Below are 22,254 nucleotides of genomic sequence, written 5' to 3' on the forward strand. Positions count from 1 at the left end.
AGCAATGGAAAAGCAAAGGTAACCATACTCTTAGTTTGAGGTTCCACTTTCTAGTCCATCTCTAACCCTGATCTTCCCTAAGGCGCCAAGTCAGTCAAGTTGTAAAGAGATGAGACAGCAAAATGTCTCATCTGAGAGAGAAAAAGGAAAAGAGCTAGACTAACAGGAGAAAAAAATGGAAAATATGCCACCATGTTAATTAAGAGGCTCTAATACAACCTTCTTTCCTTTCAGTGGCAATTGCAACATACATTTGGATAGAACTTTAATATCTTTTCCACAGCATTTTCCCATTTATCATTGCCAGTCTATCTCTTTAATTCTAGGATTAAAACATGGAAAATACAAATAACAGTGCATCATCTGACAAAAAAAGAACGGGTGGGCTATGAAGCCAACTTTTTTATGGATGGAGTTCAAGGTACTGTAAGCTTTTTAATTTGAATAATGTAAGTTATAAAATATAAAAAATCTAAAATAGGTTTGGGTTCCTCACCTGAAATTGGCATGCACATTTCAAACCATCTCCATCTTCTTTACAGATGCCGCCATATTTGCACGATGACTCATCACAAACTCTTACATCTGACTCCCTCACATTCAATTCTGCAAGAGAAGAAAACATTGTTCCACATATATATTTATGTTTGGTCTTTTTCTTACCCAAATATACATAGATAAATAAAAGAGCAAATCCTTAGCACATGTCAGGCATCCCCTTCACAGGTATGATAATAAAACAATATACAAAAGTGAGTGCTGCAGGACCCAAAATGTTCAGTACACCCCAAAGAGAATCGTACACAATGATGTGCCTGAAACAAAGTCAAGCCAGTGAAACTCAAAATTTCAGGACTTGCTGTAATTCTCAAAGGTAACTCTTCTTACTATTGTCTTAACATTTTAGATGATTACTCTAGTAAATAATTTACTTTTCAGGAAAACAAAGTGAGGTACTTGCCAAGTATGCACAAGGTTCTGGGTTCAATCACCAGCACCGCAAAAATAAATAAATAAATAAAAAGGGATCTTACTTTAGTGGATACTCAGAAAAAATTGTATGTGGCCATTATTCATTCTACAAAGAAAAACAATTTTTTTAACTACAAAAAAATTATAAAGTGAACTTAAATTCCACACAACAGGTATAGAGGGAACAAGGATGTACACAGATTAAAAGATATGAAAAATCTTCCTAAACTTAAAACTTTTAAATAACCGACTTAATTTAATGCTACCAAAGGAAGCAGAGTCAAATGACATTACAGAACATCATTCTATGATGATTTTGTGCTTGCTCCAAGATTGTATATTAAGCTTTTTCAATAACCAAGGTTATTGCTAAGTTACCAGGTCATATGGAACAGGTGAAAATCACTAAATGCAATTTTTGTATCCTCTCTATTAGGAACGTGGGCCACAATAACAAATTATCTTATGAAAACAATAACAGAAGACTTTAAAAAAATCTCAAAGCAGTGGTGATCACTTAAAACTGGAGCAAAGAGCCTAAGTTAACCTCAGGCCATCTGTAGTTCAACAGCTGAGTGACTCAGGGAAGAACACAAGGATTCTTGCATTCTACATCATGACAATATTTTGGCAAACAGATCTCAGGGCGCGCTTCTCCAGCAGTCCCCTATCCCTAGTTATTTTCTATTTCTAGATTTCAAAACAGGACTCATTAAATCAAGGGGATTTAATGTCCAGTGACATCTTAGTCTAATGACATTCCATTATCCTCTCTGCCCCATTTGTCCTCACTGCTCTGCAATGGTGTTTTGGGTATGACATTCCTAGGAACTGGCAGTCAAGTACCTAAATACCCAAGGAACTGACAGTCAATAGGACTTAAGTAGTAGCCACTCTGAACCAAGCACTATACTCTAGGGTAAGCATAGCACACATAATTGGGTTACAAACTTATTTTTCTTTTTCTTTATTTAAATGGATCTCAGATACACAGAATTAGATTACTCAAGTTCAGGCATTCACACTTAAAACACAGCTGTTTTGCTGCTCTGTTCCCAAACTATTCCATGTATAAAAGATGATCTTCTAACTCTTTCTAACCCTGGCTGTGAATTCTTTGGATTCTTGGTTCTCCTCCTCTCCCCTTCCCTATTGACCACATGCTTTAGCTCTTGAGGCTCAATTCTAGGCAGTGTTTGTTGTTGTTTGTTTCTCCTATCTACCTACAACCCTACAGAAATGTATTCAAGGTCCAGTTTCAAATATTACCTAATATACAGCTTTACAAACCCAAGAAACATAATGAAATATTAATAAAGAACTGTTCTGGAAAAGAGAATAAGAATGTATATCTTTGCTCAACTACACAAACTTTATCAAGTTTAAGGGCCATAGGAATAAGAACTGCACAATTTGAGAAATAAAATTTAGTACATTTCTCTTCTTTCCTTTCTTTGGAGGCTTAAAGTTCACACTGGGTTCAATTACAATCTATAATACAATACATAAGAAATACGAATGAAAAAAGTTTTTATCTGTGAGTCAAGATCATGCTCTTGCCACCTTTGTTTAAGATTCCTGTAAGCTGTAACATGTTGTATTTCACAGTACAGTGGATTGCGTGCTAAAACCTAAACTATCTCTACCACTAAGAGTCGCACATTTCGTAGCCAACTTAGTCAGGCATCTGTATGCATGAAGGACTACAGAACATTTTAGGAGAATAATCACCCTTACCAAAGTGAAGCAAAAAAGCTTGGTCCAATAACAAAGCCTTGAGCAGGAGGAAGGATCCCAAGCACAGTGTGGGGTCAATCACTTGGAGTGCTCCCCAGAACAATCTCCAAGAGCTTATCATTGCAGAGATAGAGGGACAACAAGAAGAAACTAAAGAACGGTTTTCACTAAAAACTCTTAATGAGGAGTTCTGCTTTGACACTCACACATAAGGTAGAAACAGAGGAGAAACACAGCACTGAAGCCCCTCAACAAGTCATCATGTATAGGTCACATAGGAGGACAGCACACAGTCAAGGAGAAAGTAAAATCAGGTTAGGAGCTGTTGATAGCTGGCAGGAGGTACCAACGCACACCTCCAGGGGCAGCAAACATCACAGAAAGAAAAAGGATGCTATATGCCAAGGGCCAGAATACATTGATACAACACCCTTTGGTGACTCCAAGAATAAACTTGGGAGGGAGGCATTTATGAGAGAACTAGAAATTTGCTATGGTTTGAAGGGTCCCACAAAAGCTCATGTGTCAGAATCTTAACTCCTCAATGCAGCAGTATTGGGAGAGGTAGCAGTGAAGCCCTCATGAATGGACTGATGCCTTTCTCAAAGGAACAGCTCAGCTGTCTAGGGAGTTCAGCCCCTTTTCTCCCTTTTGCATGTATCCATGTCCTCTTTTGCTTTCTGTAAGAAGCTGAAGCAGCACAACACTCTCACCAAATACAGCAGCCAGATCTTGGATTTCCTAGCCTCTAGAATCATGAAAAAATAAACCTCTCTCTTTATAAGTTACCCAGTCTCAGGTATTGTTAGGCAACAGAAAATGGACTAAGACAAGATCCTTTATATTAACAGGTAAGGGTAAAAGTCATGAAATTCTAATTACAATGGTTAACAGTTAAGTGTTTTATTTTATTCCTATCATGCAATCAAATTCATGACATTTTAGTTTATCAGAAAGCAAGTATTAAGCATTTGCTATGTGCTAATACTATGCTAAGAATTTGGGACACATTGAAAAATACCTACCAAGAGGTTTATGATGTTGCTACCATATGGAACTGAATATATTTGATAATTGAGGGGATGTATGTTATCTACAGTCTGTGACTGATCCAGGAGTTTGAAGAATTCCAGGATAAAAATGGATTTGAAGCACAGGATCCAATGTCAGAAAAGGCAAGACTTGTATCAACCTTGAAAAATTATCAGAACTTTTCTGATAATGAAACTTATACAGACTGAATTTAGAAGATATTTCAAAATAATGTTTTAATTATTAACATGTAACAGTAAAAGACAAAAGATAATTTTTTACCTAAGAAAGCAGTAAGCAAAAGTAGAAACAAAGAAATATGCCTATACACAAAAGGTATTAGTATCAATGTTTCGCAAATCATGTTCCTTGGAAAACTGGTGTCCTAGATGAGAGCACACATGCATTAAAATCAAGTAAGAGTTTTATTTTTTTCATTGCAAAAAAAACAAGCAATGGAATAAATGTTCTCATTATAAGGGATTTTTTTCACTTATATTTCTTAAACTTTCGGTATCTGAGTTACTTCCTTGCTGGCTGTTGGAAAATTCCAACAGCATTTTATTAAGAATATATGGTTGTACACTTAAAAAAACTCATGAGCATACATTTAAGTTTTAATTGTGGTGGGCACTGCTAATTACCTTCCTTGGATCAATTCTTACTCAGTAAGGAAAGCCCAATTTGGTTCAGGGAAATAAGCTACCCAGATAACTAGCCTGTTTTTCTCAGCCTCCTTTGCCCTGTAGCACAATTCATATATAAACAGTGTCCCTTCCTCCTTCACTCTTCCATTCTTTTTCCTGACTAGTGACACATCTGTTGTCTATGGTAAGAGGAGCCACCTTACACACATAAAGATGAAAGCTACAGGCTGAAGATGATGGAGCACAAAGACAGGAGCAAGAGAGTAGAAAAGAGAAGACTCATGGAATCACCATACAACTGAAAACTCACTCCTCCCAACTTATAGGAAATAAAAAAATGAACACTAAAAAAAAAAAAAGTCATCCTATAAGCCACCATTGGGCAAATGTAATAATGAAATACAATCCTAACATAAGAATTGCATGTAAATTAAGTATTGCTAAGCAAAGCCTTAAAACTTTTTGTGCTACAACGTAGCCCATATTTATGAATTTGTCAAGAGAACCATAACTTCGTGCTCTGCCCCCTAACAAATGTGACAATCACTACAGTAGCTCAAACTCACTACAGAAGGAATCTATTCTGGGATATTTTCGGAATGTTCTTCCTTTTCAAGTATTCTGTACAGTACCAGGTGTCAAGAGGGCACTCTGCTACCTGTCAGTGGTGATGATGATTACACACCTGCCTTCTTGAGCCCAACATGAAAATTCAGCAAAATGGATGAGCCATTACTAAGACCCTTAAAAATCAATTCTCCAAATAGAAATATTTTATACAAAGAAACACTCAGAAGAGTGGCTCAAAACAAAAATATTTTGCTCCGGTTGCAAATCTCATCATTCAATTCTCAAAATGCAAAACCTGTCTCAAATTCCATTAATAATGCAAAACTGGGAGAAAACACACGCTAAGAAAAAGGAACTCAGTTTAGTAGGAACAAGAGCTGCTAAAATTCCCAACTTTTGGCACCACTTGCTAGGTTCATGGTATGGTTCAAAATAAGACTCAGCAGCCCTCCAGAATGACAGGATTTATCTACAGTCCTTCCAGTAAACAGAAGGTAGTTTAGATAACACTTATGGAGCACTAAAGCATAGCAACTTTCAACATGTTACAATAGAATTAAGGGCTTCTTAATCAGGATACTAAAGGCATTTGGGGCTGGATTAATTCTTTGTTGCAGAATATATCCCATGAACTGTCGGAGAGTGTTGAGTAACATTCCTGGCCTCCACCCACTAGATGTCAGTATGACCACCCCAAGTGTGACAGCTAAAAATGTCCACAGAATTTACCTAACATCCCCTTCAGGGGCAAAAATCACCCTCAGGTGAGAAAACACTATTAAAAAAAAATGAAACCAATTTACTTGTTTTTTAATTGCTGTGCTAGGTGGGGGTACATTGTGGCATTTACAAGAGTTCTTACAATGTATCAAATATATCATACTTGAATTTACTCCCTCCGCCATTCTCCTTTATGCTCTCCCCCAACCCCATTTCTGGAATAGTTTCAACGGGTCTCATTTTTCCACTTACACACACACATGTACACAGGATTTGCACCATATTCACCTTCCCATACCCTTTGGTTTTCTAACACCATCACTATCGGGGAAAATGAGTCAAATAAGCAGTAGTCTGCAAAATATCAGCATATTACAACTATTTTCCATATCACTGGAAACTCTCAAATATATTGACTCCAAGTTTATGTTAAGCTAGGTTTCAAAGTAGAGGCATTGGCCACAATAACATCTCAACTTCTAAGCAGCCTGGCCTCCTCTCTCTTCTTACGACTTTTTTTTCAAAGTCAATGAAACCTCCTAGTCTAAAGATCCAAAGGTGTTTTGGTTTTTTTTAACCCTAAATCTTCTAAATCTTTTCTGGATCTTTCTACAGCCTCCCTTTCTAGCCCAGTAATCTTCACTATCCCTCCAAGTCTGACTACTCCGTCTTCCTTCTCCTACTGTCTAGTCCAAGACCACAGCTCCCTTAGAATTTGTCTCCAGCTTAGTCAGCTCTCCAGCTTAACCAAAATGCACTGTTCTAAAACCTACAGACCAATGTGTATGGCATAAAAAATCCTCAAGGCTACGAGGTCATACTCCAGTGCACTCAGGAGCACTTTAGCTCCAACCAGGGGAGCTGTTCCCCTGCATCAATAACTACTCACCCTTACTTATGCTCACTGTATTTGTTACTATTACTTACGTGATTTCAACATTTCACAGGAATGAAAATACATTGTTTTTATGAAAGCTAAACTGAAAAGGGTGAGCAGCTTTAAAAACAACTGCAATTACATTTACCATTCTGTATCCACAAGACTAAGTTCTTTTAAAAGGATTAAAAACTGGAATTTGTAACCAATGCATTATAAATACATTTTATGAGTTAACTATCTTCAATGAAAAATTCTGAGCTCTTTCTCAAAATATTACTTAATAAATACATATTTATGTATTTAAGTTAAAATAAAATGCTATGTGCATTTATGAATCATTTTTGTGACTCCCCATTTAAAATAACTTTCATAACCAACTACCTACCATAAGAGGGTTCCTACTACAAATAAAAATGTTCTGCCTTCAGCACCTGTGCCCATTGTGTCATCTCGTCTTTTTCACTCTCTTGCAGCATTCTCTATTCGCACCCTCGACTTCAAGTGTTCAAATCCGGTTTTCCCAACCTTGTTACAGCAGTGTCTGTTTGTGCCAGTGTTATTTCTAGTTTTCACAGCCTTATAGGAAAAGCCCTATAAATACTCTCTAAGGCCTTAAACATGTGGAATTTTTTATTCATCTGATTCCTTACTGACTCCCTACAAAACATGTTCAAACTTTTTAGCTTGTTCTTTAAAACAAATTTTAAATATGCTTATAATCACTATTTAAATGTTGATAGAATTTAAGGAAACCTGTCCTTTTTCAGAAAAATCACACCAATCCAATCTGATAGGCCCCCTGTTGGATGATTTCACTTTCAGAACAACCCTAGCTCATTCCTCAAACTGTACCTGGCTACCCGCTAACCAATTCCATGATCTCTACACTGAAAACAGTAAAAGTATTTAAAATATTTAAACATCTACAATATTCCCCAACAGGAAATGGCGTGGCACAGCCATGGAATATTACATAGCAATTTAAAGATGTGTGTTTATAGAATATAAAAATATTGCATAGTATTATGAAAATATGAATTGCTAAACTAAAATAAGAACATAAAACTAAATCCATACATGTAATTATATGTATTTTTAAAACACATAGAGGAAAAATTCAGCCAGGCAGGAAAAGACAAAAATGTATTAGATTAATTGAACAAGTGATTTTTTTTTCCTCTTTTTGAGGTTTTATGTTGGTAATTATTCAAGGGAGAAAAACACAATGTGATTTCAAATCACCCTACAGATAATTTGCTATGCAATGAGCAAAACACAAGTCTAGCTCGAGTTGTGGCTCAAGTAGTTAAGAGGACCTGCCTGGCAAATGTGAGGTCCTGAGTTCAAACCCCAGTGCTGCCAAAAAATAGTAATAATTTTTAAAAATCACTCATGTCTGGGGGTTAGTTAAGGCCAAGTTCAAAATAATACTTTTCCTTGGTATTCTAATGATTAGATGTAAAAACGTATTCAAGCGCAACAGTGCCTGGAACAAGTATGCACAGTATACAGCAAAGATTGACTTTATTCCCCAAACATGACTTCAACTCCCAACACATCCAAGGAGCACCTTTAATAACACAAATCATAAAAATATAATTCAAAGTAAAATTAAGCAACAGATGTAATCAATGTTAACTTTAAGTCCCAGCAAATCAAATGTACTAGAAGTTAAATTTTCAACTTGTTTACTAAATTAACCATATTCCAGTACTTATCTTCTAATATAAAGATGTAAATGGGTGAATAAACTTAATATCTCATGACACAAAACCAAAAGCAGTTTACATTAATATTAAAAAGTGTTAACAGCAGTGACAACTAAAGCTTCTCTAAGCTATATTTAACGAAAGGCTTTTCACATATGCCACACAATTATCTGATTTTTTTTCACTCCATTCTGCATGCTACTGCCAAACTACTCTTTGTTAAACCATCACACTTTGATCCTGTCAATCCTGCACCCCCACACCTGCGATCTTTCCCTGCTGCCTACTCCAAATCTAAATACCTGTGTCAGGATGCTTGAGGCAAGGTGACAGGGAGGACAACCACTGCAGGATCAGGGGAAGAACTAGATTCCAAGCTCAAAAGTAAAAAAGCTCCAGGGATATTTCAGACCTGCCCAGCACTCCCCCAGGTCCTCAACAGCAAAGCTTTCTCCTGGCTTCCTATTTCTCATCAGTTCTGACACTAGCTTGGCAAACCTGTGTTTTTTCCTCTCACAGATCCATAAACTGAATCTATTATGGTGGTTATTAAAAATAATGATGACAAATCTCCACATTTCTTGACATGACACATTACAGCTTTTTTTTTTTTAAGGCAGATTAAAAAAAAAAAAGTATAACATGTAGGCTGGAGATGTAGCCTACTAGAAGAGCACTTGCCTAGCATGTTCAAGGCCCTGGTTTCATTACCAGTGCCACAAAAAAAGAAAGGAAGGTCTATCTAACATAAACTTTTTTTTTTTTAAACTCTGGAAGGTACATACACCAAAGTAAAAAAGAGTTATCTTTTGGTGGAATCTCAAATTTCTTCTTTATTCTGTGTTACTGTGAATTGCTTTGAATTTTATGATGATCTTGTATTACTTTTTAAGCCAGGAAAAAAAAAAAAGAGAGATGCTATGATATTTAAAAACCTTGAAAATATTAAGCTAAGAGAAAGAAGTCGGGCACAAGAAGGCCACATATTGTATAGTTTTGCTCACATAAAATATCCAGAAAAATAAAGCCATGGAGACTTTGAGTCTCTCAGTGGTTGCCAGGGGACAGAGGTAAGGACAATGGGATTGATGGCTCACAGTTAGATTCCCAGGTGACAGAAATGTTCTTAGTGGATACTGATAATGGTAGCAACAATAGAATGAAGATACAAAAACCACAGTATTGAGTACTTTAAAATAGTTAAGTTTTACTTCATTTGAGTCATCTTAATAAAAAAAATCTTTAAAGATCAGATAAAACTATCATGTTATTTAAAATTTTGGAAAAATTTCAGACAAACAACAAATGAACATGTGTCATAATCTGGTGTTTAAGAGGCAGGCAGGCCCTGACACCAGCCCTCCTCAGTTAGTGTCCTGGCTCTCCCACTTACAGCTGTGTGACCTTAACACTTACCACCTCTGTGCCTATAAAATAGTAAACAGCACCTCTCTAGTAATGCTGAGGGAGGATTCAAGAAAGGTAAGAAAGATATCAGAGCAATGTGTGACATATCCTGTGTCCTATTAAGTGTTGGGTACTATTTTCTTATCAGCATCAGTGTTAGGAAAGGTGTAGAAAAATGAAAACTCAAACTGACTATGAGAGTACCTACTGGTAAATCTTTTATGTGGCCATATGTATTAAAGTTTTAATTATCTTTATCTGTTTACCCAACAATTCCATTTCCAGGAAAATATTATGGAGATGAAGAAAAAACATACAAAAATATATGTTCAAGACTGTTATCATCAGCTTTTATTTGAAAGAGGGTTTGACTGTGTTGCCCAGTCTAACCTGGAACTGGTGGACTCGTGTATCCTCCTGGGTCAGCCTCCAAAGTAGCTGGGACTTCAGGTGCGTACCACCACACTCAGCATAACATAAGCATTTGTTAGGAAATAATTAAATAATTATTTATAAGATAATATGCAGACATAAAATATATGGTAGAAAGAAACCCATGTACTGATATCTAAAAGGATCAAGACAATGTGAAATTAAAAAAAAAAAAGCTTATCAAGCTATACATACAGTATAATAAATACACATGTTAGGATTTGGCAAGTTCTGTCAATGCACTTCCTCCATCCAAAGTTTTACAGTTAATAAATAAATCTAAACACAAGAACTATGTCTTCCGGTTCTACTTCTAATTGCTGGTCATTACTGTCTGCAACACTAAGAACAGGAGGTGGCCAGAACCCTGAGAATTCACCCACAAAGGCTAAAATCTATTAAAACAACTTGCAAATTGGCACTAGAGAACTTGGTATTAGCTATTTTAAGAGAATTTTTTTAAGACTTCACAAATTCTGGTGCATTAGAAAAGAATTCCACACTTGGGGTTCCAATTATTTGATTAAGTAACTATATGATCTGGGCCAAATACCCACCAAAGCACTAAATCTGAGAAATCCCCTGGAGTAAAAAATGGATATAATTACCTCTCATAGGATTGTAAGAATTAAATGAGATGCTTACATAAGAGCACTGGACACTGTAAAAGATAGTTCTGCTCTTTGACCAAAACCACCAAAACCAAACTTAAAAAGACACAATCACAATCTTAAGCCCCATCTTAAATTCTGTTGTAAAATGCTGAATTAAAAAACAAGAAAGAAAATACCCACATTTAATTAAACAGTAAATTAGGAAGCACTTACGCTATAAACTTAAAGAAGTAAGCAACAATGGTAAACATAAGAATACCACCTAAAAAGTATCTCAAACCACTCTACAAAGGCGGGGGCGGGGCAGGTGGGATGCGGAGAAGCTTTGTAAAAATGAACTCAGACTAAAACAAAGACTGAGCTGACTTGTGAACAAAATAGACTCTGAATACATCAATTTGGCTATAAACAACAGAACTAATAAGGCAGTATCAGCAGTTTACTTTCACTTGGAAAACAATTTTAAATGAAAGCTGACAAGGCAAAACAACTTAAAAATCCCAAAAGGTAATCTGAGCTATGAACAACAGTGGCTCCAGTATAAATGGAAAATGCCAAAGCAAACACTAATATCCAAAAAAAAGTTCAACTTTTTCTGGTATAAAATGAAACAATGGTCAGCATAAACATTAAGAGATACAGAAGAGAAGCAATCATGACAGATTGCATCTTTACATTTTTCCATATTCCTCAAGTTTTCTACATAGACCATACACTACTTTTACAACAACAACAAAAAAAGGTGTGGATTTTTTCCCCCTTTTTGTAACCACAGAAAAAAGAGAATATTTGCACAAAAATGAGGGAACTGGAGCTGTGGTTGAAAACCTAACACCTGCCAAAGTTTCTGAAGGCAGGAGAGCACGTTAAGAACTTTAGAACCTTAAAAATGACTTGAAAAAATGATGAGCCAACTGGGCCATGCACCACACATGACACCTGTTAAAAATAAATGGATCTGAACAGTTACAAAGGATTAAGACCAAATGAAGTCACCTAATAAAAGCAAATACTGAGAAAATTTTAAGACTTAAACATAGAATTTTAAAGTACATGAGAAGTGTGCCAAGTTCCTAAATCCCCCATTTCTCTCATGAGAAATGCTCATAATAGAATTAATACTAGGAATAATGAAAATAGTTCTGTTAAAACGACATTTCTAACTATGTGAAAAGGAGGGCTGGAGGACTAAATTGGTCAGTTACCTCCTAACCCATCTTAAAAGACAATGAAATTTTAAATTCCATTAAAGAAACCACATATATATGTACACGAAAAGAAACATAACAAATAACAAATTTAATTAACTTAAACTGACAATAAAAAGTGGGAAAGGGACTGCCCACATACAGCTGGCAAAAATGTACCATGGTGTAACCACTTTGGAAAATAGTCTGGCAGTTTTTCAAGATGTTAAACAGAGTGTTAACCTTGTGATCCAGAAATCTCACTCACTCCTTGGTATGTACTCAAGAGAACTGAAAACACATGTCCACACAAAAACTTATTCAGAGCAGCACTACATATAACAGCCAAAAGTTGGAAACAACCCAAATGTCTATCAAAAGATGAATAGAAAAAACAGTAAAATAATTTTTTTTAAAAAATGAATAGACAAATATAGTATGGTCCATACAAAGGAATATTATTCAATTATATAAAGGAATGGATTTCTGGCACATGCTACAACAGGGACCAACCATAAAAGCACTACGCATGTCAAAGAAGTCAACTACACAAGGCCATATATTGCCTGATTCCATCTAAATGAAATGTCCAGACTAAATGAATCTAGCAAAAGATAGATTAGTATCTGCCTACAGCTGGGAAGAATGATGATGCAGACTGGGAACTGCTAATGAAGAAAGACCCAGTCAATGACCAAACTCCATTTTGTCCTTCTCTTACTCAACTCTCCCCTATGCTTTTTTTCCTTTTGAGTCATCTCTTCTGCAGTTACCTTCGATTCAAGGAAGGAAGAACAGGACTGATCAGTAAACATCTTTATGACAAGAGACCAAACCAGACAAGCAGAACTGACAACCCATGATGAGATGACCCCATCACCAAGTGGGAGCAATTACCTCCATAATGGGAAAGAGGCTGCCCACCTTAGGCAGGACCAAGGATCCCCTTCAAGGCATAACAGACAATGTAGAGCAGCCCAGAACCTAGACAATGATCAACCAGAGCAAGGCCCTAAAAGATAGCTGCTCTGTCAGCTGTGCACACTCCCCCTAGTTGGACAAAACCCCAACTCTTGCCTCTTATTCCCCTTTTCTATAAAAATCTCAAGTTCCTTTCAGCCCCTCAAAGACAGACCTGGGGTCACTGAACCTCTTCAACTGTTCCTGCTAATGTGACCACAATGACCAGAGCTCCTTTCTCTGGCTGTCCCCACTGCTCATTTCTTTGAGTAGCATATGGAGACCCAAGGTTGAGGCTAGCTCTTTGAGATTCCCAGAGCCAGGGCTTTTGCCCTAGAACTCCAATAACACTAATGAATATGAAGTTTCTTTTGGGGGAGATGAAAATGTTATAAAAGTGATTATGGTGATGATGGTTGTACAACTCTGTTACTGAAAAATATAACAGATTGTACACTTTTTTGAAAAATGGTAAAGAGTAACACAAATATCATAATTAGTGCATTTAAGTAAATGTGCTGAATGCCTATGAAAGCCCAATGATCTATATCTCTATTGGGAAACAAACCCCAACACCTAAAAACTAAAAGAACAAACATAAACCCAGAAAAGGCCATGCAGCATTCTAACTTCAGGAGATCCTTTAAATCTACCTGATGCAAAGATTAAAAAGATTAAATTATGAGACAAAATAATATTTAATGTATGTGTCCTAAATAGGATAACAAGAATTCTTATAAGAAAACTTAAAGATAAAGCTATGTAGTGGGAGTCTTTAATATTTCACTAGCAGGAGATGAGAAAAGAAAAAATTAAATGTACATAACTGATAAAATAATAAAGTTGTTCTCCCTGTCCCAGAGACCAACCTTGGCAAAGCTATCAGAAACAACCTGACAAAGGGATGACAGACAGAAGATAGAGCAGAAGTGAGGATTATGGGAAGGCAAATGTGGTAAAATCTTAACAACTGGAGAATATGGGTGTGTACTCCTACAACTTTTCTCTGAAATTATCTATAAGTCTTCAAAAATTTTTAGTAAAATTAAGAGTTAGTGTAGAAACTGAGAAGACAAGGAAATCATACTTCCTTTCCTGGGAAGAGTACTCTGATACCCCAGGATATTTCACAAAATTTGTTCTCCATACTTAGGATGCAAAGATACACCCAGCTTTTTTTGTTGTTTTTGATCCCCTCCCATCCCTTCCCCCTTGACACACCTACTTTAATACAAAAAAAAAATCCACATAGAAATTCTATGACACAATTCTCAAACCATAATGCAAAAATCACTAAACAAACTACCTATAACATATCTAAATTTGTGTGCTTTACAATGATTAAAGAAATTTTATCATAAATGCCTATTGCTAAAGAAAAAGAAACATCATGAACTTAGAGAAAAGGGGAAAGGAAAGGCAGTACTAATATAAAAAATTTAAAAATAAAGGAAAAAAGATATGTGAAAAACTCATTAGAGTTTCAAGGAAAATGGTACAATCAGATATTGGGTAAGTTTCAAAGAAAAAGACACAGAAGGTGGATTCAAGGAAAGGGTTAAGAAGGAAAAAAATCATCCTGCGTGAGGTAGCCACTGACAACCATTCTCTTCTTTGGGAGGGTAAGAAGGGGATGCTAAATAGGGAAAAAACTTAAAAGGAGGAAAAAAACAGCAATGGAAGCTACAAGTACAGGCTGGAGGAGTTTCAGACAGGAACAGCTGGGCACTGCAGAAGTAAGAATTTGCATCCACCTCATGACTGATTGTGAATAATGACTCTCCTCCAAACAGGCTCTCTTATCCCAAATTAAGCACCTCACAATTCACCCAACCTGTATTATAGCAGGAGATCCAGTGACTAAGGCAGAAAAAGATGAAATAAGCATGATGGCAGAATGAGAATCAACAAAGTGATTCATGTCAAGACATGACAAAGTTCATGTCTTGCTAGACAGCTCTGGCTCATTTTGGAAATGAGCGCCCAAAGTTGCCAGTACAAAGTCTAAAAGAAAAGGCAGAATTTTAATCCATATTTTAATCTTAGAGAACAGTAGGACTGTGGTTCAAAGCAGCCTGGCAAGAAATCTAGGAGACCCCATCTCAACAAGTAAAAGGCTGGATGTGGTGGTTGTCACCTGCCATCCCAAGTACAACAGAAGCATAAATACAAGAACAGTAGCCCAGGCTGGCTGAGGCATAAAATGAAGACCCTATTCAAAAAACGACAGCAAAGGGGGTTTGGGGAATGACTCATGTACTAGAACACTGCCTAGCAAACACAAGACCCCGAGTTCAAATCCCAGTACCACCAGAAGAAAAAACAAGTGAAACCTCTAGATTTCCAATGGCTATCAACTAGTGCAACTTCTTTAAATACAATGCAAGTCAAACGCATTTTCTCATTTCTCTCCATCTCCACTTTTATCTTTCACCCGTTACCAGTCTTTCCTCTCCTCTCTCTTGGTCACCAATTCCACAGTTTGCTTTCTAAAACCAGAATGTTACTCGAATCCTTTAAAAAGCCTCCTTTGTCTTTAGACTGATCTTGATGGACTGATCTTGCCAGCAACTTATACCTTGTCTCCTTTCTTCACCCACTTGCACTAGGTCAGTACTCCAGAAATACTGCTGTCACTTGCTCACCATTGTGCCTTTTCTTCTAAAACTTTCCCTCAATCCACAATACTGCCTTCTTAACTCTCAGGTGCTATGTTTATTCAGTCATTAATCCATGCTATAAATAAATATGTAAGGGACAACTAATGGTGCCAGACTTCATTCTAGGTACTGTTGACACAACAGTGAATAAAACAAAAGTCCCTACTTTCACACACCTATATAAAGGAGAGAAATAATAAGTAAAATATGTAGTAGGTGACACAGGAAAATGGGCTTTGGCATAAGAAAACAGTATGAAGGAAGATTATGCAGAGGAGAGAGGATATGGAAGGGTGCAGAAGGCTGCCATCATTTGATGGTGACATTGAAGGGGAAGGGATAAATAACTGAGAAGAGAAGGTTCCAGGCAAAAGGAATGTCAACAGCAAAGGCCTCAGGCCAAAGTGTACCTAGTCTTTCAAGCTGAGATTCTACTCACCCTTAAAGTCCAGCTGAAGTGTTACTTACTCTGGGAAATGGTTTTTGATTCCTACAAATCAGCATTATTCATTCCTTCAACAAGGTACCTATACCTTTCTTCTGACACCTCGGACAGTGGAGACCCTCTCTTCAAACATACACAAGAATGATCTCGAATCAGTCTATCAAAAAAGTCAGTTATAGTAGAAAATAGCTTGCAAATGATAGACCTACTGTAGCCATTTTAACTTTAAATATAAATGTACATTCATTTCCCAGTGTTGCACACCAAGACCTTTTCTTTGAATATGAGTCAATTCCCCATTTTCTTAAATAAACCACACTAATAATCCATTTTCCCTTGCTTTTAAGAAAAGCAGTGACTTAAAAATATGTTTTCCGAGAAATCCTTCCAAAAATTGTCAGGGTTTCCTCCACTGTTCTAGTGGCTATGATCACAAATTTAATTTATTCAAAGGCAATTCTTTCAGCTTCTTGCCTTTATCAAATCTTTCTAATGCATTTCATAAAATAACTTTTGTATCTGTATTTCTCAATTTGAGTAACAGTTATTAAATTATACTCCAAGTACCATTAGTATAAATAAGTTTGAGGAAACACAACTAACTCTTGGTAAGCAGGAAAGGAAATGACACACAGACAAACTAAAGCTAACCTATCAGTTTGAGCGTCTGTATGCTTGCTGTGGGAACTGGTTAGTATGATTTATTAAAGGAAATGGTTAATCTAAAATGTCAAAAGCCCGCCCAGAAAAGGTATTTCTCCAAAGAAGACACACAAATGACCAACATTTGCAAAGATGATTAATATCATTAGTCATTAGGTAAATGCATATCAAATCCACACTGATAAACAATTTCACACCCACTAGGAAGGCTACAATTAGAAAGACGGACATTGTAAGTGCTAGTGAGGACATGGAGAAAACAGAACCTTCATACATTGCTGGTGGGAATATAAAATGATACAGCCACTTTGGAAAACAATTTGGCAGCTCTTCAAATTGTTAAACAACTGAGTTACTGTGTGACTCAGCTATTCCACTCCTAAGTATACACTCAAAAGAACTGAAAATATATGTCTACACACGGCAACCCAAAAACCCATCAATAGAGGAATACACACAGAAAATGTGGCACAGCCATACAATAGAATATTATTCAGCCATTAAAAAAAATTAATGAAACCAGGCACCTGCCTGTAATCCTAGCTACTTGGGAGAATGAGATCCAAAGAACTGTAGTTCAAAGGCAACCTGGGCAAAAAGTTTGCTGAACCCCATCTAAACCAATAGCTGGGTGCTGTGGCATGCCTGTCATTCTAACTACAGTGGGAAGCATAAATAGAAGGATAATGGTTCAGGCTGACATGAGCAAAAAAATGAGACACTATCTCCAAAATAACCACAGCAAAAAGGGCTGGAGGCATGGCTCAAGCAGTAGAGCATCTTCCTAGCAAGTGTGAAACCCCAAATTTCAATTCCAGTACCACCAAAAAAAAATAAAGTTTTAGTTCATACCACAACATGGATGAACACTGAGAATATTCTGCTAAGTGAAAGAAGCCAGACACAAAAGCCACAGCACGCAGAGTAAGATTCCATTTACTTGCATATTCAGAGACAAAACATTAATTAGTAGCAGCTGGGGGTTTTGGGGAATGGGGAAATGTGGAGTAATGGTTAACAAGTGTAGGGTTTCATCAGCAGGTGAAGAAAATGTTCTGGAATTAGATGGTAGTGATGGTCCAACTTTTTGAACATGCTAAAAATTATTTAACTGTATGCTTTTTTATTTTTCCAGTGCTCTTAAGAGTCAATAAATGCTTACTAGTAGAAGAGGTCCAGATGTGCTAAGCAGACATTTCCACAGTATGTATTTGCAGCAGGCTAACCACTACTTTTATGACTATAAGGCCCTTGAGGGCAGGGATGGCCTCTCACACATTTCCCTTAACATCTGGTATATTAGATTACACTAAGCAGGCCTTCAATCAAGGTTTCCCAAGTAAATTAATTAATATCCACATTTTATATTAGAGATGAGATAGAGAAAAGTGTCCCAACCAAGACTCCACACACTAGCTAGAAAAATTTACTTTTTAATCCCCAGAATCCTGAATTGCCATTAACAATGCATTTCTCTTAAGCTGACATTTATACCATTCTTACCATTATACAACAACTCAGAGCACCCACTTCTAACCTCCTTGACATTTTTAAAACCTATTTCAATTTCTCCGTCTGTGTCTATCATCAAATGCCACTCACTTACTGGTGTCTCAGGGTGTTTCTCTGCCTCTTTAACCATAAGATAGAAATGCACATGCTTAAATTCATTTGTTCTTCTCAAACACCCTCAATCCAAAAAGGACCACTCATTCATGTTACAAGTGGAAAAAAAAGTCACTTATCGGGTTACCTGGTCTACTGAGCGCAGAGTTCATCTTTCTTCACAAACACCACATATTGTCAAACTTTTTTTCCCTTTAGATGAACAGAGAACTTTCTCATAAACCAGATTTTTTTTAAAAGCCTAAGTAAAATATTGTAAAAATTTAAGATTTAAAAAACAGCAATGACCCTAAAATGCAGAATGAGTTGAATACTGGGGACAAGAACACAACAGAAAGGGCTTGTTTAGAACAAGAGATACACAAAAGGCCCACTGCTTAGGGGAGACCCATTCAGCTTCATGCCCTGCAAACTGGGAAGCACGCCCTGCAAACTGGGAAGATTAAAACTCTGATAAAAGGGAGCTAACATCTAAGATAAGTAGCCTGGATACCAGACAGTAAAGGAATATAGAAGCCAGCTCAAAAGCACTTGCTTCCTGATCTAATGAAGTGTAGTCCATGATACTGAAAAAACTCTTAGATCTGGCTTAAAAGCTACTGCTAGCTATTTAAGCTATCATGACAAGGATCCAGAATATCAGAAATGAAGGAACACAGCCTCAATTTTCAAAAAAGCAGACATGCAGATCCAGAAAAAAATAGCTATGGATAAAAGCTTGCCACATATCTGCTGAAAAATTCTAGAACAGGTATTCTAAGTCTTTGAATACTGTAAAAAGAGAAAGCCACCATGGGCTCCTTATGAAGTCAGGCTCTACATTTGCTTTCCCACTAAAATGGAAAAGGGGAAGATAATACAGACATTTACCTAATTCTAACAAGATAATCTGACCAAATCTTCTAATGTAGGCTGGTGAACAAAATGGAAAATGTCGAACTGCAGAAGCTCCAAAATCTATGAAACTCAACGAAGAGGATGGTCAAACATCTGGTTGACTAACATATCAACATCAACCAACTTGGCAGGAAGTCTCCAGTAAAACCTCTTCCACAAGAAGTTTTTTAATTTAATAAAGCCATAACCCTACTCTTCATATCTTAAGTGTCAAAAAGTTCTGAGTGACCCAACATCCATAGGCTGAGAGAATCAGGTTTAAGGCTGAACTGATGTCCTAAAACCAAAAATGACAACGGACAGTCAAGGCCAGCATTTACATTATAAAACTCCAATATATGATTGAGTTAAACTTCATTTTGTTAGAAATAGCTGGACAAAAAAAAGCTACTGAAAGAACCAGGTGTGGTTGTACATGCCTACAGTCATGGCATTCAAAAAGCTGAGGCAGAACTGCCAGCCTTAGCTACATAGCAAGAGCCTGTCTCCAAAAAAAGGAAGAGACAGGTGCCCTGGCTCACACCTATAATCCTAGCTACTCAGGAGGAAGTGATCAGGAGGATTGCAGTTCAAAGCCAGCCAGGGCAAATAGTTCCATGAGACCCTATCTCAAAAAACCCTTCACAAAAATAGGGCTGGGGGAATGGCACAAGGTGAAGGCCCTGAGTTCAAGGCCCAGTACAGCAAAAAAAAAAAAAAAAAAAGGAAGGAAGAGCGGGGCACCAGTGGCTCATAATAGTTACTCTGAAGGCAGAAATCAGGAGGATCTCGGTTGGAAGCCAGTCTTCGGTAAATAGTTCTACAGACCCTATCTTGAAAAAACCCATTTAAAAAAAAAAGGCGGAGTGGCACAAGCAGTTAGAGCACCTGCTTAGCAAGCATGAGGCCCTGAATTTAAACCTCAGTGCCTCCAAAAAAAAAACAAAAAAAAAAAAAAGAAGGGGAAGAAGAGAGGAAGAAAGAGCTACTAAACTAAAGGCTCACATGGAATTTCAACCTGCACTAACAGATACTATGTCCAAACTGGATTACTATAATTCTCAAATTCATTGATTAAAGAAAATTCATACTTTATGAATCTTTCCTAGTCTTCATCCTAGAAAGTTATAACAAGAATCTAAAATACCATGGAGTTAAGGCTCTAGCTTTAGTCCTAATTATTTAAGTAAAACTTAGCACTACAAAATGTTTTGTTTTATCAGCCTAATATATTGACTTTTATATCAGTGACAAATATTCCTTCAAGAAAGACTTAGAAATTAAATCCAAAGTCTCTCTCCTAATAGAAGAAACTAAGAAAAGTTAAATACACAGCTATGTATCAATGGCCAGAACCCCTAGGGTGAGTCTCCTTTTTGCTACATCATGTGGGCCTCTAGTCCTCCCTATTCTTTCTTAAAACTTGACCAGCACACTAAAGAGTTAGACAACATACCCAAAAACATAAATCAACACTGTATTTTGCTAAGGACAAATTAGCTTAGCAAGAACAAATAACCACAACACATTAGCCCATAAAATATTTTGACATGCTGTGATCACTTACAAGTTTGTTAACCAACATTTGTTACAAAAAAAAGGCATGATAGTGTACAAGTGGCTTTTATTCCTGAATAAAGTGTGATTACTTACTAAAGCATTATCTCATATCCCACTTACCATTAGAAAAATAAGTGATTTCATGGATGGAAATGCTTTTAATGGACATGCCATTGTTAACTGTTCTCAAAACCCCTCCCCTCCAGTAAAACATACATGTGAAAATTATTAAAAGGTTTTTAAGCCTAGAAACCTAAACAGCAGGCCATAGCTTCTCTTCACCGAGGTTGGCATAAGCCCTGTGCTCAGCCCCTTTTGCTCCTCCATCACTCCCCTGGAAACAATGCCTTTTTAAGAACCCACAGGTATAAAGGTTGTCTGGCAGGTGGGCCAGTAGATTCTCAGTGGCCTCACGTCCGTCCTCTCTCCTCTCCCCTCTTCACTGGTTAAATAGGACAAGCAGAGGATTGAGAACTGATAAAAGGGCAAGAAAGCAAGGATTGGCTTATGACCAGGAGCATCTGCTAGGACAGCTCCAGGAAGACCCCACCCCCAACCCCAAATGAGACCTGGATGCCTCTCCTTGCCCCAGGGCCTGAGTCCATGGGCTCCTCTGGGACCCCTTTATAAAGGAAGAGGGAACTTTACTGCCTAGTCCCCTCCTCCCCAGTGTCATCCATTAAAGCCCCAGTAAGCTCTTTGTTCCCAACAGCTGTGGGAGGGCAGGCGGCCTTGGAGAGAGGGGAGAGGTCACTCCCTTGCTCCCGGGACTGCCAGTCTCTAGACCCTCCTGCAAAACACACAAACACAGGCACAGCATCAGTTCCTAGCTTCCACACAGCATTAGTGACCCAGGGTTCCAGCTTACTACGCAGGGTGCTCCCTGAAACCTAACCCCCTCTTTCTATACCCAGACCCCACACAAGAAGACTCCCTCGCCCCCTCCCTATGTCAAAGAGGCTGGCTCCTGGACTCTCACCCCTCCTCCTCCAATGCATGGCCCTGGGTGGCTGCCTGAACCCCACGCTTCATCCATACACAAAAACACAGGGTCACTTCCTGGTGCCTGGGACTTTGCACTGCCCAGAACCAAAGATCCAGTGACACTCCAAGTCCCCATCTCTAATCTGAACCCAAAAGACATACACAGTCAAAAGCACTCTCCATAGCCAACCCGCGTCCTCAGAGCCACCCGTTTCCTTTAGCCACATACCCTTTGGAGGCCTCAGGACCAGCACATGGTCACTTTTCTGGCCCTGGGCCTCGGGTCCCCCGCCCGGCACCCCTGTCAGCACTACACACCGACACACACACACACACCGCGATCCTCCCTCTCCTGAGCCTCCACAACACAAACACGCGCTCCCGCGAGCACACCCACGACCGCTCCACGAGCCCCGGTGGCTGCTCCGCCAGGCGGGTCCTGGCCTCATCGGCTCAGTCCGCGAGGGGCCGCCCTCGCCCAGCCACTCGACACCCACGGACGCACGCACGGCCACTCCCCACCCATCCCGAACGCCGGTGCCCAACCCGACACCGCGCGCTCGCGCTCTGCCC

General features: G+C 38.0%; 1 protein-coding gene across 2 annotated transcripts in view; it reads right to left on the bottom strand.

The window, feature by feature from the left end:
- Positions 1-22,254, bottom strand: part of Tmeff1 (transmembrane protein with EGF like and two follistatin like domains 1) — an 84,519-nt gene that overhangs the window by 61,826 nt on the left and 439 nt on the right. The window contains exons 1-2 of one of the 2 annotated variants that reach the window (XM_074051364.1): positions 18,389-18,428; positions 497-606 (exon numbers count right to left, since the gene is read on the bottom strand). In XM_074051364.1, the coding sequence (XP_073907465.1) occupies positions 497-606; positions 18,389-18,413 (135 nt within the window). In that variant the 5' untranslated portion in view covers positions 18,414-18,428. Of the gene's footprint in view, positions 1-496; positions 607-18,388; positions 18,429-22,254 lie in introns of those variants that run through there. The other variant, XM_020185519.2, reaches the window with a different exon arrangement.

This window comes from Castor canadensis, chromosome 13 (assembly GCF_047511655.1).
Source record: "Castor canadensis chromosome 13, mCasCan1.hap1v2, whole genome shotgun sequence".
In the NCBI taxonomy this organism is placed as follows: Eukaryota; Metazoa; Chordata; class Mammalia; order Rodentia; family Castoridae; genus Castor; species Castor canadensis.